The sequence below is a fragment of the Brassica napus genome, chromosome C6, assembly GCF_020379485.1.
Source record: "Brassica napus cultivar Da-Ae chromosome C6, Da-Ae, whole genome shotgun sequence".
NCBI classification, from domain to species: Eukaryota; Viridiplantae; Streptophyta; class Magnoliopsida; order Brassicales; family Brassicaceae; genus Brassica; species Brassica napus.
The window spans coordinates 33,138,937-33,165,170 of NC_063449.1; the positions used below are offsets into that span (position 1 = coordinate 33,138,937).

Below are 26,234 nucleotides of genomic sequence, written 5' to 3' on the forward strand. Positions count from 1 at the left end.
AGTGCGTATGTCTGTCAACTCTAATTAGTCGGGGATTATGTAATACTTTCGGTTAGCCCTGGGCATTCGGGTATTCGGTTCGGTTTCGGGTATATCGGATAAATCATTCTTATACCCAATGGGTATTTAGGAGATTTCAGTTCGGTTTCGGTCGGTTTCGGTTCGGTTTCGGGTACCCATTTAATAAATGAATCAAATATACATATACAAAATATATGAGTTAATATGTTAATCTAAGTGGTCTAGTGGTTACACACTTGCGTATTTGTCAATCCAACTAGAATTCGAGTCAATAAAGTGCTAGTTTTATAAGTATATAAAAATACCATATATATATATATGTATAATATAAGAGAGTACATAAAAGATAACATTTTTTTTTTGTAACTTACATAAAAGATAACATGGTTTGGTGATAACAATGTTCTCACTCTTCATGTTCGAGTGGGGTTAATGACATTTTACCTTATATTAGAAAGTGAATACTTGTTTTTCGGATATTCGGGTACCCGTTCGGTTTTCGGTTCGGTTCCAGTTATTCGGATATAGAAATTTAAGAACCATTCGGATATTTGAGAGTTTCAGTTCGGTTTCCACTACAAGAAAACACAAATTTAACGACGGCCAAAATCGTCGTTATTTCCTCGGAAAAGAAGGCTTACGAGGAAATGGCGATGAAAGGCGTTTCGTCGTTATATGATTGTCGTAAGAGAAGATTCGTCGCCATTTCCTCGTTAATTAGCGAGGTTATATTTTCCTCGTAAAGAAGAATTAAGTTTTCGTCGTAAAGACCACGTGGGGTTTCCACGTAACGCGGTCGTTGTGCTTCCTCGTAAGAAACTCGTAAATGATTCGTCGTAAAAGACACGCAAAAACCTCTAAATAAATTCGTCGTAATAAAAACGTAAGAAACACGAAAATAATTCGTCGTAATAGAATCGTAAGTAAATCCACGTAAAATCCTCGATAATTGTTCCTCGATATTTCGTCGTTAATTTTCCTCGTTAATACATCGGGAATTAGCGACGAAATTACTTTGTTTTCTATTTACTGAATTTATAAATAAAAATTATATTTATTTAATTTATTAATAAAATTTTAATTGAAATTAAATCGAATAGGAAAATTTTTTTGGCCGAATTAAAATGAAATTATATAATATATAAATAAGTTTTGAATTTTAAAATACAATAACAAAAAAAAAACTAATGCTGCATTGCCGCGTCGTAGAATTCCTCGCTCCTTCTCGAGAGATCTTCCTCGTTGACTTGCACGGATGTCTCGCCTGGAATGGGGTTTTGTTGTCTCATGGTCCTGAACATGGCCTCCCATTCCGGATTTGTGGCCGCTATGACGTCCAAGAAGTTCTCGAGACCAGTCATACGAGCTGTGAACGACGATTTTGTCGAGGCCAACTCGTTTTGTGTCGACGACAGCTGATGTTGTGTCGTCTCCAACACGTCGCGCAGCTGAGAGACTTCATCATCCCGTCTCTGGCCATAAGAGGAAGTCGCTCTCGGAACATCGTTGACGGAACCAATCCCCAACACACGTCCCTTTTTCTTAGGAGCGACCTTAAAAAACAATAAAATATATATTAAAATTTAAATTTTAAAGTAAAATGGAATTAATAAAAAATTTATATAAAATTTACCTCCTCGTAAATTCTATCCACTTCTATTGTGGATAAGACGACGGGTAATCCGTCGGCGGACTCCTGCGCCAGCTGGGTCTCACGCTCGTCAATACGAGCTGCCACATCATTGTAGATCTTCTCAGACCTCTCATCTACAAATGCGCCCGCCTTGTTTTTGTGGGTCCGATCGAAAAGTTCCATAAGAGTCGGTAAACGTCCCAACTCCTTGGCCTAAAAATAGTTAAGAAAGTTTTTATTATATATATATATATATATATTAAAAATCAAAAAGTTAAATATTTAAATTACGTACCATTTCCAAACGGACGCGGGCGTGTGGTTTTTGGCCCGTACTATGTTGCATCGCCCTGTGGCCATGCTCATCTACCGAGTTACGGGAGGCGGAGCAAGACTGGGCGACTCTCATGGCATCAGGATCCCTCCAGTAACGGATGAGGCCATCCCACACGTCCGTGGTGATGGTTGAGGGTTTGCCCCGCTCATAGCCCTTCACGATCCAGTCACCCTTCCAGTTGGAGACCGTGTCCAACAAACGTTTCTTCGCCTTGTCGATAAACTCTTTCGCACCTTCTCAGTGACCCCCATGGACCAATTAAATTTTTGCTGCAAAAAAAAAAACATTAATAATTAGTTTAGAAAAATAAAATTTAAAAAATATAAATCAGGAATAAATTGTAAAAACTTACAGCGTAAATCTTGAACCACGTCCTTCTGATGTAGATCGGAGTGGATTTCCAGTTGGGATGTGCCATGGAGAAGTAACCTTTAATCGTCTCGGTTACTTCTGTTGCAAGGCAGTTATCAACCCCAAACCTGGAAAAAAAAAACAAATTCAAAGTTTTAAATATTTATTAAAGTCACAAATGAATTTTAAAAAATAAATGTAACATACATACCAAAGAGTTCCTTCAGGTCGGTCGGGGTCTATGATCGGTAAGCCTTCTCTGCCTGGCAAACCGAGAATGTCCTCAACAGTGTACTGAGAGTAAGGACAACTCGCTGGCACCATCAAATCAGCATGAACCTGATGGGCGGGCATCTGAGGAGGCACATGAGGAGCTGGCATCGGAGGAGGAGCTACCGGAGGAGGCACATGAGGAACTGATGGCGATGCCGTAGAAGAAGGCGAGACTCTCTGAGAAGATTGAGTCTCGGGGACGGTCTCCTGCTGACCCGAAGAACCAGGAGCTGAAGAAGAACCGGGAAGTGAAGACGGGTCTAACCGACTACCCGGTGGACCGAACATCTGCGAGTAGTGAGCACTACGCTGGTGCCTACGAATAGTCTGCAAAATTTAAATTTCTAAATTAAATTCAAGAGTAAATAAAAAATTATGAACAGTATTAACTACGTAATTAATAAAATGAGGAAACCTAAATTTTGTAAACTAATTTCGTAAACTAAATTCCCTAAACTAACCACCTAATCTAAATTCCCTAAACTACTTAGAGAGGAAAGAGAGTTACCATGTTGAGAGGAAATAGAAGGCTCTAGAGAGGAATTAGAGAGGAAATGAAGAGGGCTGCGGTTTCGCCTATATATAGGATTAGTGTTCGTCGACAATTCGTCGCAAAATAACGAGGAAAGACAGAGGCCCGTCTTTCGTTTTGTCGCAAGGCCCAAGCAAATTAACGAGGATATACAGAGGCCCGTCTTTTATTTAACGTCGTTCTTGCGACGATTTTTGTTTTATCATCGATTTTACGTGGGCCCGTCTTTTGTTTCGTCGCAAGGCCCAAGCAAATTAACGAGGATATACAGAGGCCCGTGTTTTATTTAACGTCGTTCTTGCGACGATTTTTGTTTTTATCATCGATTTTACGTGCAAATAGCGAGGCTTTTTTTGCTAACCCCTAAAATTTTAAACCCCAAACCTCAAACCCTATCTTTCTTATCTCCAAACCTCAAACCCTATCTTCCTTATATTTCTTATCTTATACTTCATATATTTCTAACCCTTTAACTTCAATATATATATTTTTTGAATTTGAAAGGTTTAATACGTTGGAAAACAATTTTACAAATTTTGAATTTGACATATCACACAACAAATCAAACACACTCTACAAATCATATATGAAAGGTTTAAAAACATAAAAAAAAAATTGAAAATTAATTTTTTTTTAGTTTATATGAAGTAGGATGGGGAGTTTTAGGGTTTGCACATTTGGGGTTTAGGGATTTGGGTTTCATTTTAGTATATTTACCGACGAATTAACGACGAAAAGTAAAATAAAAAAGCTAACCTCGCTCATTCCACGTAAGTTAACGAGGCTCTTACGACGTTTTAGTCTTACGTGGAATAAGCGAGGTCCGCTTTTTTAATTATAAATCGTCTCTTATTCCACGTAAGTTAACGAGGCTCTTACGACGTTTACTGTTACCGTGGAATATGCGAGGTAATGTATTATAAATCGTCGTAAAATTCCCGTGAGATAACGTGGAAAGTACGACGACTGTCTCTAAACCCCTAAAACGAAACCCCAAATCCCAAACCACATCTTCTTTATCTTCTACTTCATATATCAAACACTTCTATCCTTTAACCTCAAGCAATTCATTCTAATCCAAACCGAAAATTATAAAAACACAATTCCTTTACTTATAATTAATGTCGATATCTTATTTATAAATAAACTCCCATTATCTTTAATTATATATAATAAATCAAACTCATACAAATATGAAATACATTAATCGGATTCATCGACATTCTCGTCATCACTTGAAACATCATCATTTACATGAAACTCGTCTTCAACAGCTTCCTCCGTGGGATCTTCGGTAAGATCTTCATACTCGTGATTATGCGGATCAATGAGAAGGATGTCATCAATTTCTTGTTCAGGTTCATGAACTTCATTTATTTGTTCTTCTTGCAATGGTGGTTCTTCTCCTACGATGATTCGTCCTCGAGGTGTAACTTTGATCACGGCTAACCAATTTATACCCGACTCTCTCATCCGTGGGTATGGAAGGAAGCTAACTTGGTCTGCTTGTGAAGCTAAGATGAAGGGCTCGAATTTGTTGTACCTCCGGCCACCGTTGACATCTACTACACCGAATTTGTTCAACCGAACACCTCTATTGACGACGGGGTCGAACCATTCACACTTGAAGAGGACGCATTTTAGCTTCAATATCCCTGGGAATTCGACTTCAATAATCTCCGTCAAGATTCCGTAGAAATCTGTTTCTCCTTTCACACAAATTCCATAGTTACTGGTTGCCCGCTGTTTACCATACTCATATGTGTGAAAAGTATAGCCTCGTGTGAAATACATCTGTGATGTGGTGACCTTTACAAGTGGAGATTGAATTACTTCGTGTAACCACTTAGGATAATCTGCATCGTCGTCATAATCAACCTATTTAAAAATAAAAAGAACGTTGAAATACAAATCATTCATGTATGAAAATTTTAAAAGTATTTGATTAATACCTGATTCTTCAACCACTTAACAAAGTGTTGATCTTTTCTTTTGTCTACGTCACTTGTGGATATACCAGGAAATGTTTCTTCGACTTGTGAAACAAACATGCTGTAAATTCACATTTTACATGAATTAATCTCTCTCAATTATATAATGTATACTCAATTTAAGTTACCTTTCAAAATAACGCATCAATGGATCCTCGCAATTGAGTAGAATATAGGTGTGTGCACTATGAGCGTCTTCTTCACTCGACCACCAAACCTGTTTTGATTTCCCACCAAGTCGTCCAATCTGGCTAAAGATTTCTGGAACACCAACAACTGCATATGTGGGCGCAACGCCACCATCATCATATCTTCTTGGAGCTCTTCTTCGTGTACGTACTTTTGACGCAAAGTAGTACGATGTGAAGTGAGAAACTTCTTCTGTCAAACTTCCAGCAATTATAGAACCTTCAACTTTGGCGAGGTTCTTTGCTTTTCCCTTCAAATATTTCATGGCTCGCTCGTACTGATACATCCATCCGTAATGTACCGGTCCACGAAGCAATGCCTCATATGGGAGGTGGATAGCTAGATGCTCCATCACGTCAAAAAAGCCTGGAGGAAATATCTTCTCCAAGTTGCACAATAAGATAGGAATGTTCTCCTGAAGCTGTTCTACGACTTCTTCTTTAAGAGTGCGTGTGCTCAAATCCCTGAAAAATGCTCCAATGCCTATTCCAAAAACAATTAAACACATTGTTAGTCAAATACTATTATTGTAAACTAAACCAATTTAATATTATTGTCCTATTGTAAACTACCTGCAAGTGCTTCATGTACGTTTGTTGGAAGTAGCTCCGCAAATGCAAATGGCAGAAGTCGTTGCATAAAGACATGACAATCATGACTCTTCATCCCGGAGAACTTTTGACCCTTTTCAACACATCTTGAAAGATTTGAAACATACCCATCAGGGAACTTCACTTCTGATGCCACCCAATTGAACAAAACCGACTTTTTTTCTGAAGACAATCTAAAAATTGGAACGGGAACTTGGCCATTGCTTTTTATATGTAACTCACTTCTTGAGCAAATATCCGGCAAGTCCAACCTCGATTTTATGTTGTCTTTTGTCTTCCCTGGGACATTCAATATTGTATTCATGATGTTCTCAAAGAAATTCTTCTCTATATGCATCACATCAAGGTTGTGGCGCAGAAGGAGATCCTTCCAATATGGTAACTCCCAAAATATACTCTTCTTGTGCCAGTTGTGATGAACACCGTAAGAATCAGGCATATTACGAGGGACATGCCAATTACCACCCCAGCGAACTGTTTCGTTAGCTCCGTAGTAGTCGATTTGCGCTTCAATTTGTTCTCCAGTTAGATATGGAGGAGGAGTGTCTCTCACAACCTTTTTGTGCCTAAACAAATTCTTGTTTCTTCGGTACGGATGGCCAACTGGAAGAAATCGACGGTGACAATCGAACCAACTTGTCTTTCTACCATTCTTCAGTTGAAATGCATCTGTCGTTCCATTACAATATGGACAAGCTAATCTCCCATGTGTAGTCCATCCAGACAACATCCCATAGGCAGGAAAGTCACTTATGGTCCACAAAAGCATAGCTCGCATCGTAAAATTCTTCTTCGTTGAGCAGTCATACGTCCTCACCCCTGTTGACCACAAATCCTTCAACTCTTTTATCAGTGGTTGTAGGAAAACATCAAGTGACCTTTTTGGATGCTTCGGACCGGGTATTAATATGGTCAAGAATAAAAACTCCCGTTGCATGCACATCTCCGGTGGCAGGTTGTATGGCGTAAGAAAGACAGGCCACAATGAATATTGTCTCCCTGACATTCCAAATGGACTAAATCCATCTGTGCATAATCCGAGGTACACATTCCGGCTATTGCTAGCGAAATTCGGATGTACTTTGTTAAAATGTTTCCAGGCTCTTGCATCTGATGGATGAGTCATCTCACCATCCGTCTGAGTATGCTCGGCATGCCACCTCATCTTTCCAGCAGTCTGCTCCGATTGGTACAATCTTTTCAATCTATCTGTAATTGGTAGGTACCACATCCTTTGGTACGGTACCCTATTACGTCCCCTTCCTTGCGGCTTGAATCGTGGTTTCTTGCAGAATCGACATTCTTCCAACTTCTCATCATCTCCCCAGTAGATCATGCAGTTGTCGATGCAAACATCTATCATCTCCGAAGGCAACCCAAGACTATAAACCAGTTTCTGAATCTCATAATAAGAATCAGCAGACTCATTGTCTTCCGGCAAATACTCTTTAAATAAATCTGCCCATTCGTTCATGCAACTTTCAGGTAGATTGTGATCAGTTTTAATATTCATCATTCTAGCAGCCAATGACAATTTAGAGAGACCTTCTCTACAACCACTGTAAAGTGGTTGATTTGCCGCATCTAACATTTCATAAAACTTTTTTGAATCTATGTTAGGTTCTTCATCTTCATCATCATGAGCTACGAATGCATCAGTTACCATATCATGAACCCTATCATAATCTACCATCGGCTGATCCTCCTGATGGTAACTATGTGCATTATGCAATTGATGATCAACCGGTTCTTCTTGAAAGTTGTTATTACTACTACTAGCTTCATTCTGATCATAACTATAACCTTCTCCATGTTGAAACCAGATATAATAATTTGGCGTGAAACCTCTATTTACTAAATGCTTCCAAACATTTTCACGATTTGCCAACTTTGAATTGTTACATTTCCTACAAGGACAGAAATATTTTACCGCTTTCTTGGGCGAGCGGTGTAGAATCTGCTTGATGCATAAAACGCTCCAACCCAGCAAGATATTCTTTCGTCACTCTCCCGTTAGCATCTCTATGCATATACATCCACCTCCGCAACTCGAAAATATTTCCCAAGCCCGACATTTTTTTCACTTTTTTTTTCTTTTTGGTGTGCTTAAAATTATGTTCAAACCTCCATATATATAGAAAATTTTCGAATCTGGTAGTTGAATTTTGCTAGGAATTTACGACGAAAAATTAGGTTGGTGGCAAAAAAAACGTGTTAAGTTGGTGGATTTCTCGTTCTTTCCTCGTAAGTTATTTCCTCGTAAAAATCATGCTAAAATTACGACGAATTTGCGACGAAACACATTTTTCTCGGAAAAACCACGTTAACTTACGACGATTTTACGAGGAAAATCTTTACTCGGTATTTTACAAGGCCATTACGACGAAACTTTATTTCCTCGCAATTTCATCGTTAAGTCATCGTAATTTCACGAGGAATAGTTTTCCTCGTTAAATTTCCTTGCTAAAACTGTGTTTTCTTGTAGTGTTCGGTTTCAGGTAATTTGATTCGGTTCCGGTTCAGTTTTTTGGTTCCGGTTTTTTTGCCCAGGGCTACTTTTAGGGCTGGGACTTCGGATATTCGGTTCGGGTTCGGATAAGATCCGATCGGGTCCGGGTTTTTCGGATAAATGAATTCTGTACCCAATGGGTACTTAGTAAATTTCGGTTCGGGTTTCGGATCGGGTACTACCGGTTTCGGGTCGGTTCCGGGTACCCGTTTCTTATGTGAATTATATAAATATTTACAAAATAAAATAATTATATACCAGTTTTTTATTTTTTTATTTTATTTTTTTAAAAAAAGTTAATAGAAATCGTATATATATTAGTAATATGTATTAAATACAACGAAGTTGAACTAGTCTAGTGGTATTGCAGTTGTTGCTTTGCCTATCCAACCCGGGTTCAACCCTCGAAAGATACAAATCTATGTTTTTTAAGCATAGAATTCGGGTTAAACGGGTACCCGTTCGGTTTCGGGTAAAAACCGGAACCGAACCGATACCCATGGATAATTAACACTGATACCCATCGGATAAATTGCCTAGAACCGAAACCGAACCGAACCGGTCCATTTCGGGTCGGTTCCGGTTCGGGTATTCGGTTATGGATAAAAATCCCAGGCCTAGCTACTTTCAGTCTTTCAGGTGATATCCTCATAGAGAATTAAATACTCTTTGCTTTGTGTCAAAGCATAACGCTTTAAATGAAAATTCAAAATTTACTACGTATAAATCGTCTATACTGATCATATATGGTGTGGATAGCACAATCTTTTGTGGAATCTTTTATAAAAACCGTTCATTGTGTTTTCATATAGCATACCACCAGAAGAAAAATAATAATAGTTGAGGACTAAGTTTACAGCAAAAGGTCGGACATTTGGGTTGCTTCCTTTTTCAATTTATTTGGTTTATAAAATGCTAATTTTTTCATTCAAACTAAAAAATTCCATCGTATAGAATTTTTTTGTAAATTTATTTTATTTTATTTTGTAAAATTAGTAGCATTATAATATCTGATTGATCTTATGTTAATAAAAATATACATATATCATTCATATATTATTTTGGATAAATATTATTCATATAATATAATTTAAGTTTTAAATGGGTTTGATTATTCTTTTCGATCAGTGCTTGGTTGAATTTAGTTTAGGATTATTTCGAAGATATATTTATACACGTGTAGTAATGTTTTATAAACTTTATTTTAATTAGGCTTGGTTAAGTTTTATTTAAATTTCCAAATCTAATTACTTTTAAATGCAATACTTAAAGTATTGTCAAATTAGGATAAGCCAACCCAATCCATAGCTTATCTATACTATTATTTATGAAGTGATTTGGCTTATTTGTCATTTTCTCCATGATTTTTGTTAATTTGCTTATTTGTCATATTTTCCATGATTTTAGGATAAATTATTAGTTTAACTAATATTATTATTAATTTCTTTTTTTTGATATCTATATATTTATCATGATATCTAAAATCATGATAAACATGAACCTATTTTACCGATATATATACTAATATTTTTTAAAAATATATTTTAATATATAATAAACTTGATATTGAGGACATTTAATTAAGAAATAGATATTAATAATATATACTGATAATATCATCATTACTTTTCTCTCATTTATAATTTTAATGACTAATATTTTAGCTAATAGCTAATTTTCCTGATTTTTACTGAAAATATTGATCAAATACATATTATTATAAAATTTGTATATAAGTATACTAATTTATCTGAATTAATCAGTTTATTTAGTTAATTTGCTTATTTTTTATCTTTTCCATAGTTATATGATAAATCATTAGTTTAATTAATATTATTATTTAATTTATTTATTTTGATATCTATATTTATCATGATATTTAAAATAATTAATAAACATTAACATATTTTACCAATATATATACTAATATTTTATCATGATTAATAAATAGATATTAACAATATCTACCGATAATATCATTATTATTTTTCTCTCATTTTATAATTTTAATGACTAATATTATAGCCAATTTCTCTGTTTTTTACTGAAAATATTGATCAAATACGTATTATTATAAAATTTATATATAAGTATACTAATATATCCGAATTAATCGGTTTCTTTTGTTTATTCGGTTTGATCCCTTAATATATTGAACCATATTCATATACTGATGTTTTCTAAACATAACATCCTTGGTACTTCCAAATCCAGACTATTTTCTCTATTTCGGTTTGATTCGGTTTTGAATTGTTTGGTTTTACCAGATTGAACACTCCTAAACTATTGTTATTTGTTAATGTTTTATATTTGTAATTTTTTATAATCCTTATAGTACCACATGATTTCTTTTCAGTCCAAATACAATATGTGTTAATTTCACATACAAAATTTCATAATTTAGTTATTACTACAAAAAAGATTTTGATCCAAAATCTACATCACATAAATAAAAATATGAAACAAAATAATACAATTTAATAAATTGATTACCAATATGAATATTGAAATTTTATAATTTATAATAATTTAAAATTTGTATCTAATTTAATTATTATTATTTTATTAAAAAAATAGAATTAAAAATTGTTAGATGTATTGATATATTAATCCGCACAAGGTGCGGAACATCAACTAGTAGAATATAATTTGACATAATATGAATATTTTCATATTTAGATATATTTGTTAGTATTTATATGTAAATAAGATTTATAATTTTTGATGATAATAATAATATTTGTAGATTTTTAATATTTTTTATAGAATGCTTATTAATAAATATATTAAATAATTGATTGTTAGATAATATTAAAAATTAGTATAAAATTTCTTTAATAGTAAATGATTCAATAAAATTATTATTGACTATATTCAAATGTTTACATTGACTTATACTTCTATTATATTCATAAAGTTGCCTTTACCAATCATTAATGAATTTGAGTTAGTTTTAAAAAGTCTAATATGATTTGTATTGTAAATCGGTGTAGTAAAAAACATAAAATATATGTTATCAAACATTTGCTTAAGACATCTAAAAATTTTAGACCGGTTGATGGTTCCAACTGAATTTCTTTTGATTAATGTATCAAATCAACAAATTGTACCGTCATAAAGATCCATGTACGTAAATATTAGAATTTCGCAATCCAAATATATTATATAATCTCATACGATAACTAGGCTACGTTGAAATGCTAAGAACATATTACCTAAGGAATTTCATAATTAAAATCTTTGAGCATGTGATCTAATTAAATTGTTACCAAACTACAACTTTGTAGGTCATCATAGTTAATGCATCAAGACTTCTAGAGCCCATCAAGCTAAACAATATATAAGATATTGTTGGTATCATTTTTGGTCAATATTCTACTTTTTAGAGTTCTTTTAAATCGACTCAACTACGCAACATGCGTAAATACGAATAACTGAAAAATGGAACAAAGGCGTAGGGTAGATATGTGGATCACACCCAACAGGTGATTGATACTACCACAGAATTGGGTGTGAAGAGGGTAGCTTTCTCTATATTTACACGTAATATAAAAGGTCCAAAGAGACATAAAGAAGAAAATATTGTGAAATATATTAATGGAAAAATGTTTATCGAGAAAAACTTGCTGTCCAAATGTAAAAGTAATTAATAGTTATGGATTATAAATAGCAAGCCCGAGATCAAGTACTATCCGAAAAATCAAGCTAATTAAGAGTAAGATACATTGACAAGGCTACTTAATTTAATGATTTACACAGCAGAATAGCTCCCAACTGCTATCTAACATTATTGTTGCTATCATAAATTATACGCGTAGAAAAAGAAAGCAAATAAATTGTACATGCGTACATTAGGGTTTTCCTTTTAATTAAGAGTAAGGTCATTTACAGTGTTTTCTTGTTGAAAACGAATATCATTATAAGATTCAAAGATAAATTTAGATTATATACTCTAATTTTTAACAGAAAACTAATAAACTGCGAATTATAGTGATTATAGCTGAACTGGGAGAAGTTATTTTGATATTCAAAAGTTATTTCCACCAGAAAAGCTTACAAACTAACGCAATTAATCCAATAGCTATACGTTATGGGGTCATCTTATACTAGTCTATGGTATCCATATACCGTAGAAGATAGGCCCCGTAATGTATCGCAGTTGCAACAATATTATGTAATAACTAATAACTCGACAACGACAAACTTGAAGTGATGTAGTATATAGCTAGTTCCACGTACAGTAAAGACAAAAAGAGCGAAGCCATTAATTGATTTTTTTTAGAATTCGGTCTGATAAGCATTCATTATTGTTTGAAATTAAATTGATCACTTATTAGTAGGTCCAGTATGTTAAAGATATTAAATCACTCATATAATTAATGGGGATGATCATATAATTAAATTGATCACTTATTAGTAGGTCCAGTGGACAGCCTTTTTAATTTTTAGAGCCATCTTTTAAAACAATCATGTTTTTATTTTAGAAGCTGTAGACAGACTTTTAATATCTACAGCCATTTTTAAAAGCAATCATGCTTTTATTTTTAAAATTGAATGTAAAGCCAAAACATTAAAATATAAAATATGTTAGTTTTAGAAAGCACTTTCTCTAGAGTTTTTATTTAGTGCTCTGAAAAAATTTCTACAGCAAAATAAATTAAAGCCAAAGCTAAAAATTTAAAACCTAAATCTTAGAGTAAAAAATAGAAAGCCACAGTTTCAACCAATCAGGCCCAATTAGTCCAAAATTTGATCCAAGCCAACGCTAAAATAAATAACTAGACTTACATATTAAATGCCGTTCAATAAAAAGCCGTTAAAAAGATACAGTATTAAACATATAATTAATTAATTATAGTCCAAAATTTGATCCAAGTAAATGTAGAATAATTAACTAGACTCAGAGGTAGAAGTGTTCAATCCAAAGTACTGTTTAGTTTTGTTAGCTTCTTAGTTTTTATTGACTAGAATTCAGTCTTGGTTCGGATTAGATTTTAGAAAAGAATCCTTAATTTTCAAAAATTTTAATTTTGGAACTGTTTTTTTAGTTTAGCTTTGATTTTCAATTTTCAGTTAGAGAAAATAAATCTATTTAAAGCATATATTAAAAGAAAAAATGATTTACTTTTTGGATTAGAACATATCCTTAATACAGCTTACTCCCTTTATTTGTTAAGTTTCCTTATACCATGTAAGGCCAAAAATATATAACATGATTTTCTCTTAAATATCATCCAATCATGCAATCTTTAGATTCCTTCTTGTAATTTTCTAGTAGAGCTAGCCTTACTTTGTCACCAATTGCCTATCTACGTTACAGCCAACTGTTACATAATTAAAAATAAATAAAATCAAAATTCTGTCTTTTTGCTCGACCGTTCATTGGTTGTTAGATAATTATAGCTCCAACCAGTCGAGGCAAGTGATGCATGGCCTATGATATTTTCGAGTTTTAGTGATTCTGAGTCCACTTTGCATATTTTTATTTGTTTTGGAGCTATCTTCTACGAGTAGTAAATTTTTTTAACGTTGTGGTGTGTGCCTGTGTGGTATACTGATATGTATATGATTCTTGTAAAACTTCACTAAGAATGCTAACATTTTCTTTTCAAAGCCTTTCTTATTTGATTTTTTGGATACTTTCTTATTTAACTTGACCAGAGTATATATCTTTACTTCCTTAGTCTTCTTTTTAAATGCATCTCTTATGTGAAATAGACAAATCTGAACATAGTGATTAGTAATGTACTAGGTGTTTTCCTGCACCATGTGCAGTAAGGAATTTTTAAATATAACGTATATTTAAAAATAAATTTTATTAAATATTATAGATTTCACTATAGTTTTACTAATATTTAATATAGATTTGATATATATTAAATCAATTTGTATAAAACTAATAAAAATGTTATAAAATTGTATAATTATCAAAAAATTAGCCTAAACAATATTTATAAAATTTGTAGATATATAAGAAACTAATGATATTACGATCAAATTTTTAAATTTTTAAAAAATTGTAAAATTTTTTGAAAGCTTTAGTAATACAAATTGTATAATTATACAAAAATAATAATATTTCAAAATTTGAAATGTTATATATGAATATATTTATTTATAGATGATGTATGAGCTATTACCATATTTAAAAAAAAATTACCAAAAAAGAAATATCAATATTAAATGTAATATATGAATTTTTACCATATTTTAATAAGTTTGCCAAAAATATAAATCAACATTAAATGAAATTATTCATGTCATATTTTTCCGGAAGCCATGTCATCAATTTTAGTAGTCATGTCATATTTGTTTTGTGAAATTGATTGTAGAAAAGACATGTGGCAAAATCACTTCGCAAATATAGTCTAGGAGATATCTCTTCTCAAATCAATAACCACGTATAGTCTACTGGTTCGTGGTTCAACCCACATGAATTTTTCCTTTATATGATTTATTAACTGATCTGGTTGGTCGCGGGAGGAACACATTAAATATTACAAAATAAATTAATCCGAAAACAGACCACACTGTTTGATTCAAATTTAAAATACCTTCCGACTAATGACAAATAGTGAATCGATCGTTTTTTACAACCCACCATATTAATCATTTGGGTCAAAACCCAAGTCAAAACTGACCAAATAATGATAAATTAGTTTCCAACGGGAATTGAATTCATAACCAAAAGATTATCACTAGGCTGGACTAGAGGAAAACAAAAAAAAACCTAGCTAAGCGGCAGCAACCAAAGCGAATCTGAATCCCAAGCTCCGCATTGCCGTTTGCCGGGGGCAAGACCTCCCTTCCCTCTTCTTCTTCTTCTTTTGTTTTTGCTTACCTCTTCCCTGTCTCAGCCAGAGTCAACATGTAATCTTCTATGTCGTGGTGGTGGTCCTTCCTCGGAGTATGTCTTACGGAGATAACCATTAACCCTGTTTGGAGAGACGACGAGTCTATGGTGGGGATAAGGAGAGGCAAGTCGGCGTTTAGGACGGGAGGTGTATTCAGATCTATTTCCCCCTTTAGATCTTGAGTTATAGTTTCTAGGTGGTGAGTGAACCGGACCAGACGACTCCACTTCCGTTAATTTTTTTTCCAGGTGCGGAGGTGTGACGATTGGAGGATATGTGTTTTTATAGGCTGAAAGAAGGTCTCAGGCGAGTTTCGATCCTTTTGGAACTTGAAAATAGATCCGTTAGTGACTTCCATCGTCAAGGTCCGAATTTCATTTAGAATGTATGTCTGGTCTCGTTTTTCACAGTACATAACGTGCTTCATAATTCGTGCTAAAGAACATGATTCTGAGCCCGAAAGAGTTGGTCTTCTCATGGCTTTGCACCGTTGTGGTGTTTGAAGTGCTAGTTTGAGCGTTTAACTCTGATTAAGTTGGCAACCAATGTTGCGTTCGTCTTATTTTCTGATCTTGGTTTTGGTGTTTGAAGAAAATGGAGTAGTCGGCTTACGCTTGTGTCAAGAGTTCTGAGTCTAAGGCTCTGCGTTTAGTATTGTCCATTTTCGATTGCAGAATTCTTTTGTAGTTGTAGTGAGTGCAGTGATCTCTTGTTGATGTGGTCTGTGACTGAATGCACTTGTTTTGAGAATCTTTCGACGAGGCTTGTTTGTGTGGAGGTGTATGGTGGGCTTCTATCTAGGTTTAAGGTGATTGTCAGAGAGTGCGGTCCAACCGTATCCGAAAGTTGTGTGGATCGTGAAGCGGTTCTTCTTGTCGAATTCTGAAGTCTTGGTTCTTGAGTTCTAGTTGGGATGATATCGTTCGGCATGCTATAGGCAGCAGCGATAGATTCGGGTTGAGAAGACTGAGGGTCTTCGGGTTTTGAAGTGGATGGAATCGTTGGTTGGCCGAGGGCAACTTTGATTTTTCCAGATTAGTGCGTTCGATATATTGGAAGGTCATGTGCATTGAAATGTCATAGGTTTTGTTTGCAGCTGTTTTCGTTTGTGGTTTTCTAGTTTATTACACAAATAAAATAATTATCACTAGGTTCGATAAGTGTTTTACCATGAATGAATAATTTCATACGGAAAAAAAGATTATCACTAGGTTACTATAACTTAGTTATCCACACTCATTTTATTTGATAAAAATCAATAATGGTTTAATTTTCTGAATTATATTATTATTATCAATAATATAGTGAACCTTCTAATAACTGCAGACGTCATGAATCGCTATGTGACGTTGTGTGTGATCGATCTTCATCTTGATCCGACAAAGAAAAAACGTTAGACATATTTGGGTCTGTGTTGAACTGAATGATTGGGTCTTCTGCTAAATTGGTTTCCTACTTTCACTTCATTGTCATGTTTAGCTTTCCGACGAAGAAAATCTTTGGACTTTAAAGTTCTTTTGGGCCTGCGTTGAACATATTTTAATTACTCTTGTTCATTTCCAATCTCATTCCATTTTCAAACAGAGTGCAGAGTAAAATCTACACTAATCTTATTTTATTTTCACTTTATAAATTAAGTTTATTACACAAATAAAATAATTATTATTTTTTATATATTTTTTGGTCAAAATTATTTTATTTTATATAACTTTTCATTTCTACTCCAAAACATCTAATCTATTAAAAACATCTAATCTATTAATTTAGAGTCTTACTTTTTATCTATTTAAAAATGTTGTCATTTAAGTTTAGACCTATTCACATCTTATTAAAAATAAATATAACATCCTTTTTGATTCGGTTATACAATATATGTTCCATTTATGCATTATACAATCTATTTATTTAGAAGCTTATTTTAGATCTCGTTTTTATATTTCATTTTTATACTACTACTAATACCTCAAATCAAATGAAAAAATCAACTTTATTTACATATGTATGGTCTAACCATTTATTTTTCATGTTTGGAATAAACCTATAGTAACCAAAATCCTTTTATTAATCATTTTAAACATGGTTTAAATTGTTTAGATTACTTTTGGTCATTTTCATGATCGAAACAAACTTTTAATAACCATTATGTATAAACTACAGCAGTGCGCGTAAGTTTTTATGAGAAAGAAACTATCTTATATACTTAAAATCTAAATAAATATGACCAACACTCATATGCAAACAATCATGGGCTTTGTTTATAATGTAAAATGTCATAAATATTTTAGATCTTTGTTTATGATGTGAAATGTCATCTATTTATTAATATATTTTATACCAATTTTATTCAGATAAAATATTTTTCCATCAATCCAAATATTTTTTCAAAATAGGATATCAGTTGTATATTTAGTAACAAGAAATTCTTTATACTAAATCTAAACAATGAATTCAATAATAAAAGTTTGAAAATATTTTGGTAAACAAATAACACTTTATTAAAACATTCTCCCTATATATTCTATGAAACTCGGTTCCAAATTCGAATATTTCCTTTAGTTAAGATAATGCATTCTTTTATAAAATCTTTTAGCAATAGGGTTTCCTAAAACATTTTTATATATATTCAATTTATTTGCTTGTGTGGGACATTGCATTGTAACATATATATAGGTTGGAACCTATAAGTTCTAACCTCCAATCCATTACTGCACACTGTTAACTCATATTTTCTTGGCCATTTTTGAAGCTCGCACTGTTTATATTATTAAGACAAAAGAATGAAAAGATGAACTCAATCTTAACTACTGTTCTAATTAGAACGGTTTATCCATATTTGAAACTCGCACTCCTTACATTCTTAAGACAAAATGATGAAATTACGAACTTGAATCATGTATTTTATGAGTTTAAATGAGTAAATAGAAATTAAAAGTAATATGGAAGCAAATTTATACAAACCTTCACTTTTTTTTGATGTTAAACCAAAAATTAGAAATAGATGATGTTTGAATTCGTAAACCCGAAGAAAAACCACTCATATATATGGTAGGCATGTTAGTAGACCAAAAATAAAAAAAAAAGCATTTTAACATTTAAATTTTCAAAAATTGTAAAATGACTATTCAAAAACAGTAATTTTATTTAAATATTTTTTTTAAAGCGCTAAGCACAGGTTAAGAATCTAGTAGTAGGTTAAAGTGAAACTCAACTCCACTATAGACATTCGTTTCTAAGAAAATAGAATAATACATTTGACAGCTTTTAAGAATATAGAATTATAATATATATTAGCTATCTAAAATTTAAAGATGAAGACTAATGTTTCAGTAGAATATGTCAACAACCAATACTACTTAATCTATATTATTAAAACATAAGTCATGACTTATTACATTTTTGATATTTTAAAATGGAATATCCTCTAGAATGTTTATCAAATTTTACATAATTTAATAATCGTATCTTTTATTATCTTTATCTTTTATTTAAAATACAAATAAATATTATGTAAGAAAAATCTAAGAAAATCTTTTTAGAATCATTTGAAATTCTATTTCCGAAAATAATTCATTTATATTTTAACTATTATAAAATATTATTATAATTTAAAATTAAATTTAATTTTGTTTTATTAGCAAAAATAAAAATCATATAAAATATTTTTATTTTTTATTTTAATGATAATAAAAATTTAAATGAATTAAGATTTGTAAATACATTTTATAAAGATCTTAAAATGATTTTGTTAGAAAGAAATATCTATTTCAATTTCAAATAGAATAAAATAAAAAAGTTTTATCCAACTTTGTGTATTTGAAGCAATTTTTTAAATAAGATTTTTACTACAAATTTATTTTGCATATACTATATATAATAGTTTCTTTTCTAAAAATATTTTTTTGTTGTTTTTAACAATACCTAAAAATATTTCTTCTCTATTATGTAGGTTCCATTTAATTTGACTTCCATATACATTTCAAACTTAGAAATAAAATTAAAAATATGTAAAATAGTATTGTTACATAATAATGTTCTCAAAATAAATTTTGTTACAAAAAATTATAGTAATAACAATATAAGCCACTTAAATATAGGCATTATAGAGTTATATAATATGTATAAATTACATTAATTTAGTGATAAATTTTGTTATATAAACTAAAATGTTTTAGTACAAGAAAACTCCAACCATAATACATATCTAGTTTTTTTTTAAACTAGTATTAAGCACACTAAATAAAGCCTGGCTTGTTTTTTAAGGCTTTGGCCAAATTTTCTCAACCACCTGTAGAAAGATGGGGTCGAAATCCCGTGCTTGTTGCTAGTTAAAATTGTGTAACCTTTTGTTTTGTTTTGTCTTTTGTGTAACTGATCTAGGCAGCAAGTTAAATTTCCGATTAGGACTCTGTGACCAGTGTTAATCTTCATTGTTGGTACCACTATTGTTCTATAAAATGGAAAAGAACAAAATGTTCCGAAGTTGTGAACAATTTCAAGCATATATACAATAATTTTTTTTTTTTTACGTCCGGTTAATTATGCTATTACAACAATGAGAAATATTACATAGACGATTTTACAGCCGACAGTTCTACCACCATACGCTGACTGCGCTATTCAGAGCCATCCTAGTCCTATGAGATCCAGAACATTCTTTATATAGCCACAAAATATCATAAAAGACATTTACAAGCTATAGAAAAGAGAAAAGATGATTTTAGAAAGTATAATTTATATTTCTTTGCCTTTGTAATGATAATTCAAATAATCATAAATGAAGTATTGCCGAGATGTTAAAGAGTAGGTCCTATATATCCATTAACTAGAAGAATCTGTTGAGATATCTCTGAAGAAGCTTTGCAACTATGTTTCTGTAAGCTGTTTCAGTGGGATGAAAACTGTCCCAAAACACATAATCCGATCTCACGGGACATACAGCGGCTGTATAGTTGTTGCATAGAGCAGTCACTTCTATGAACCCCGTTCCGCAACATCCTAAATTACTCACCTTAAATCCTATAAAAAAAGTCATGAAAATATGTTAAAAGAATTGATTGTTTCATTTCATTAAAAAGAGAAGTAATGACGAATTACCATATTGTTGAGGGTATAAAATGAGATCAAGTAGAGGATCATAGATGTCAATATATATTAAAGTCGTGTCTTGTAGGGTTCTTGACAAGCCATCTATATTTGCAGAGAGTTTAGCATTGAAAAGTTTACACGCATCATTAAACCGAACAACACAATCTCTTGTTGGTCCTCCAGCTACAGTTCTCTGCGAAGGGACACATCCTATTGGTGGTGCACCAAACATAAGTATTCTTCTTGCACCATATTGGTACAGCGTCTACCAACATCACACGATAAACCAAATAAGCGATTAAATATAATTCTTTAAGATAATTTTCTAAAGTAGTAAAAATCTTATATATTAAAACAGAAGTCACAACCTTGATTCATATGTGATTTTAAAAAAAATGGACCTAATGGACATATTCCTAAGAAATCATGTTACATTTAATCAGATCTAATATTATCATTTAAATTTTGGGACTACCAAAATTTTTTATTGAGCTATCAATAATTGGATTTAAACAATAGATGATCCATTGGATTTATAGATAATATAAATTAAATAGATATAATTTAATGTTGTAATACTATACCTCCATATGTTAAATATTTAAATATTTGTCAATGTTAACTTTTAAAATTATAAAGATTTTTTTTTAAATAACAAAAATCATATTATCTAAGAATGATTAATCTTTACTACCTTAAACCAATGAAAAAAAAATTTAAACTATATAGTTTATTTTAAAAATTAAACAAAGAATAAATGTTTAATTATTTACTCGATAATATAAATCTATAAAGCAAAAAAATTAATTTTTTATAAACTTTCTAAATTTTTGAAATGTTACAATATCTTTGAATATGACAATAAAATAATATTTTAGTAATATTTTTATATATATAGTTACGATTTTAATAATGAAATAATAATCCGAAAATATATATATAGAAGAAGATACACATACATGTGAAAGTTTGAAACAATCTATTCAATGAAAAAAATATACCGTAAACTTATTATGTTTTAAAAATTTACAGACACATATATATTATAATATATACCAATTTAGAATTGAAAACAAAATATTTATATAAAAATAAATGAAAACAAAAATCCGTGCGGTTGCGCAGATCGAGATCTAGTCTATAATTACAATAGTACAGTACTCAATTAAGAGAAGAAAGGTCAACAATCAACATGAATTTATGATAATTGATAACCTTGCAGTAAGTAAAACTGTAAAAGTCATCCCTATTAAGGATTTTTCAAGTATAGACTTTCACAATATATTAATATTTATAATAAGAAAATTTCTCAAAACTTAACAGATTTGTGCCAAAGTCTTTTATTTGAAAATTTTTTATATATTTTTTTAAAAATTCACCTATTATAATATTAATGTACGGTTAAAAATTTTCTTTAAAAACTCTAGCTAATAATGCTCTAAATACCGTTGGCTTTTTACCCTAGCAAAAGAGCGAGCATTGTCGGCCATAAGAGCAGTGAAAGAAGCCACGTTGTATTGGAGCTGAGCCGTAGGGAGACTAAAGAAGTTGTTTGCGATATCGTTACTACCACATATAATAACGAACAAGCTATTCGTAATTATGAACGTTGTCCTCTCTTGTCCCACCATCCCATTCAATTTCTCTATATACTCTTCAAAGAATTTCAGTTGTTGCGATAATGGTATTCCTCCCTTTAACGATTAAAAGAAAGAAATAATAGTTAATATTTAAAAGTTCATTAGATAAACATATAACATAAGAAGTGGTGATTAGCTATACCGCTATTTGTGTTGTCAAAGGAACATAACCAGCACCACCCGAAGCAAATGTTACACCGGTTAAGAGATCTTCTTGTCTTAGATTAGGATCTCGGTATGCTGGTATAGTTGGCTTAATCCCTAATTCTTCCGCTATAAAAACATTAAAGAACGGAAATATAATATAATTAGATTATACATTGCAACTTGGTGTTTAACTTTAGTCTTTATTGTACATATCAATTTATTTGAGTGTACGAAATAAAGTTGTTCACGGGTGGCAAGTCATTAACAAGCTTAGCTAATGCATTCGATATGTAGATAAATAATGTGTGGTTAGTGTTATGGAACACTTTAGAAGATTAGTCAACGAAGAAAAGTAAAACACGAGGTAAACAAACCTAGAATATCAGTTGGGACTTTTCCATTGGAGAATCTTCCAGTCGGAACTCCACCGTCGAAATCAATACCATAAGGAGGATAATCACATCTAGCCTCCGTTATCAAATCGTCGTTGTTCCCTGCATCAACAATTGAATCTCCGAACACTATTATAGCCGGAACGGTCGTGTTTTCCGGAAGTTTCACTAAAGCATTAGTGTTTGTAGTAAACAACAACACAAGGAATGAAATACACAAACATAGTATGGACGAAGAAGAGGGGAAAAGATATGAAATGATGTGATGATGAATAGAACGACGTCGGTCCATAGTTTGCTATGTAAGTAAAGTGTATATGTTTGAGAGAGTCTTGTTTCTTTGACAGCTTTTGATTATGAATATAAATAGTCCTCCTCCCGCTTGTGTGAGGAGTTTGGTTTGGTTGCTGTCATAAATTGAAGACAATGACTTATTTTTTCTCTGTCTACATGATATTCTAATATCTCAGTACGTGTTTTGGTTAGTGGACCAGTGTTTTTAATTAACAACGACACTTTTCCAATCACAAAATGCCATTTGACCTTTGTTTCAAACTTTCGACATGTTGACTCAATAATGATTAGATAGAAAGAACTATTCCTAAACGGTACTAATTATTCCTAGTAAGAGCTTTGAAGCAGATTTAATTAGCCTGAAGCACACCTAACCAAACCGAGAAAACTGAGTCGTGAGCTGAGTAGCGATGTTAAGGAGTACTGCCAACACTACAAGAAAACACCGGTATTCCGACGACAAATATCGTCAGTATGTCCTCGGAATAACGGTATTCCGAGGACATACCGACGAGAATGGTCGTTAGAAATTTCTCGTCGGAAAGTAAAATTTCCTCGGAATTTCTTCGGAAAATTCAGGGAATACCGAGAATTAAAGATTCCGAGGACATTCCGAATAAACATTTCCTAGGACTGTTCGTCGGTATCTCCTCGGATATTTCCGATGGAACGGTCCTCGGAAACATTTCGAGAGAAAAGAGGTATTAGAATATTCCAACGAACTTTGGCCGTCGGAATATTCCGAGAAACCTTTGCCGTCGGAATATTCCGAGGAAGTGCATCCGTCGGGATATTCCGAGGAACTTCGGCCGTCGGAATATTCCGAGAAACCTTTGCCGTCGGAATATTCCGAGGAGATATGCCCTCGGAATATTCCGAGGAAGTTGTCGTCGGAATATCCCGAGGGATACACTTCCTCGGAATATCCCCAAAAATAATTTAATAATTTTTTTAAAAAAATTAAAAAATTATTATTTTTAATTGAAATTCGAAAATATAAAATTAAAATTGAAATAGAAAACATATTAGATAATATTCAAAGTTGTACATACCAAAATAAAACATTCAGAATTTTTTTTTTTAAAAGGAAAGAAACTACGGGAACTGCTCGTTCGGGTACATCCTCTTCATCATCTCCATCATTTGCTCGTTCTGCTTCCTCGTTGCCTCCCATCCCGCCTCTTGATCCGCCATCTTTTGCTCCAACGCAACTATGCGGTCATCTTTGTCCTTCAACTGGTCCATAAGCACTTCTGGATCAACATAGGGTTGTGGTGCAGAAGGAGGAACAGACCGGGCTCGACGACCCAAACCGACCAAACGTCCCTTCTTCTTTTGAACCGACTGAAATAGAAAATAAACAAATTTAAATAATAGAAAAGATGATAAAATGAAAATAAAGAAATAAATGAATTGAACTTTTTTATAAAGAACATACCGATTCAACGATTTCGTTGATTCGAATCCGGGACAAGTTGGTCGAAGCCGTCGAAGTGGCGTCCAGGTCGGTTTGAAGCTGAGATAGACGGGTCTCTTCGTCTTCCTTCTGAGTTTCGATCAGGCTGAGCACATCCCTCACAACACCATCATCAATCTCCCCGGTGTGCTTGTTGGTATGCGCCGTCTTCATTAGGACGAAATCATCAACCGGCTCGCCATCATTTTCATCCGCCTTGAAAAAAACAAAAGTTAAACAAACATTAGATATTAGAAGAAATGCATAAAAAATAAAATTAAAATACTTAAATAATTAAAAAAAAAGATTGAACTTACCAAGCGATCCCCCAGAGTGGCAATAGTCTGGGCACCCAAATTGTGCTTGTACATGCCCTTCCCGCCACGATCGCTCTTGCGGTTGGCGGAGTTGGTCACGGAGGTAACTTTCGTCTCGTCCTTATCCCAATGCACACACAACTCCTCCCAGACTGTGCTGTTGATCGACTTCGGGACTTTTTAATAAAAAAATATAAAATAGTTTAATAAATCCAAAAATAGTTTAATAAATTCAAAAAATTGTTTAATAAATTAAAAAAACCTGGTTGATGAGCCACTTCTGCTTCCACTCGTAGATCTGCTTCCCATAGTTGTCCATAACTTTATGGACGAAGGTGTCACGGATAAAGTTCGTGTGATCGGGATTCCAGGTGAACTCTTGCTGAAAAAAAATACAATTTGTAGAAATTTTATATTAAAGATTAAAAATATAAGTTAAAAAATTAGAATACTTACCGCAAACTGACGAAACCACATCTCCTGGTCCTCAGCAGGGAAGTAAGTGAAAGTCGGATATCCTTTGCTGAGGTTTGAGTACATCATATTGTTGATCCATGCGCTGATCCCATTCCCGGATCGGTTGAACCTAATATAAGAAACAAATTATTAATATTGAATCAAATTTTAATGAAAGGAAAAAAAAGACTTTTAATTACCATGTTTGACGTCGTCCCTTTGGACACGGAATGAGATAGGAAAGATGCTCACGACCGGGCTGTTGAACCAACTGGGCAACAGTCATCACTCCCGGAACGACTGGAGGAGCGGGAGGGGGTGCAGCAACGGGAGGGGGTGCAGCAGCGGGAGCAAAAACCAGAGCGGGAAATGAAGAATCCCGACAGTGGCTGCTCGACCCCCGAGAGTGGCTGGACGAACCCTGAGAGTGTCTTCCCGTACCACTACGACCTCGTGGTGAGGCACGACGAGATCGAGACCGGGACTAATCACCAGTAGACCTGTAAATTAAAAAAAACATATTTAAAAATAGTTTTAATAAATATTAATTGAAAAAATATTTAAAATTAGTTATAATAAATATATAAATTAAAAAAAACATATTTAAAAATAGTTTTCATAAATATTAATTAAAAAACATATTTAAAATTAGTTTTTATAAATACAAAAAATAATAAAATAGTGTTTATAAATCAAAAAAATATTTTATAAATACAAAATTAGTTTTAATAAATATAAATATTTTTATAAATATGAAATCATCTTTTATAAATCCAAAAATAGAATTTATATACAAAAAATGTTTTGTAAAATCCAAAAAATCGAATTTATATACAAAAAACGTTTTGTAAAATCCAAAAATCGAATTTATATACAAAAATCGATTTTATAAATACAAAAATAATTAAAAAAATATAAAAAAGTTCTAAATCAATTCAACACAACAAATTATCCAACCAAATCACAATTCTAAACCTATTACATAACCAAATCACAATCCTAACCAATCACCCTAACAAAAATCTATCAAAACACTTCTAAAATCATCAAATCTACATAAAAACCTAACAAATAGAACCTAAGAGAGTGGGATAGGGTCCTTACATGATTTGTGTAGGTTTAAAGAGGATTCGCCGGAGAGATCGT

The 26,234-nt window shown here is 32.5% G+C and overlaps 2 protein-coding genes across 2 annotated transcripts; both read right to left on the bottom strand.

Annotated features, from left to right (window-relative positions):
• Nucleotides 1-19,941: 19,941 nt before the first annotated feature.
• Nucleotides 19,942-22,914, bottom strand: LOC106433339 (GDSL esterase/lipase EXL1). Its single transcript, XM_013874183.3, has 5 exons — nt 22,548-22,914; nt 22,169-22,299; nt 21,847-22,080; nt 20,396-20,651; nt 19,942-20,317 (listed from the first exon to the last, which is right to left on the bottom strand). The coding sequence occupies exons 1-5, from the start codon at nt 22,855-22,857 to the stop codon at nt 20,124-20,126; spliced, it is 1,125 nt and encodes a 374-aa protein (XP_013729637.2). The 5' UTR covers nt 22,858-22,914; the 3' UTR covers nt 19,942-20,123.
• A 1,069-nt stretch (nt 22,915-23,983) lies between these two features.
• On the bottom strand, nt 23,984-25,584 carry LOC125588936. Its single transcript, XM_048760912.1, has 2 exons — nt 24,633-25,584; nt 23,984-24,531 (listed from the first exon to the last, which is right to left on the bottom strand). Exons 1-2 carry the CDS (start codon nt 24,684-24,686, stop codon nt 24,283-24,285), a joined length of 303 nt encoding a protein of 100 aa, XP_048616869.1. The 5' UTR covers nt 24,687-25,584; the 3' UTR covers nt 23,984-24,282.
• Between the last annotated feature and the right edge of the window lie 650 nt (nt 25,585-26,234).

Bases quoted from the DNA above. Each gene is read 5' to 3' on its own strand.
- LOC106433339 (XM_013874183.3), bottom strand. From the start codon at position 22,857: ATGGACCGACGTCGTTCTATTCATCATCACATCATTTCATATCTTTTC. The intron at 22,300-22,547 runs GTTTGTTTACCT...ATGTTTTTATAG, and splicing joins AGTCCCAACTGATATTCTAG to CGGAAGAATTAGGGATTAAG. The intron at 20,318-20,395 runs GTAATTCGTCAT...CTTTTTTTATAG, and splicing joins TTTATACCCTCAACAATATG to GATTTAAGGTGAGTAATTTA.
- LOC125588936 (XM_048760912.1), bottom strand. From the start codon at position 24,686: ATGTACAAGCACAATTTGGGTGCCCAGACTATTGCCACTCTGGGGGAT. The intron at 24,532-24,632 runs GTAAGTTCAATC...GTTTTTTTCAAG, and splicing joins CCACTCTGGGGGATCGCTTG to GCGGATGAAAATGATGGCGA.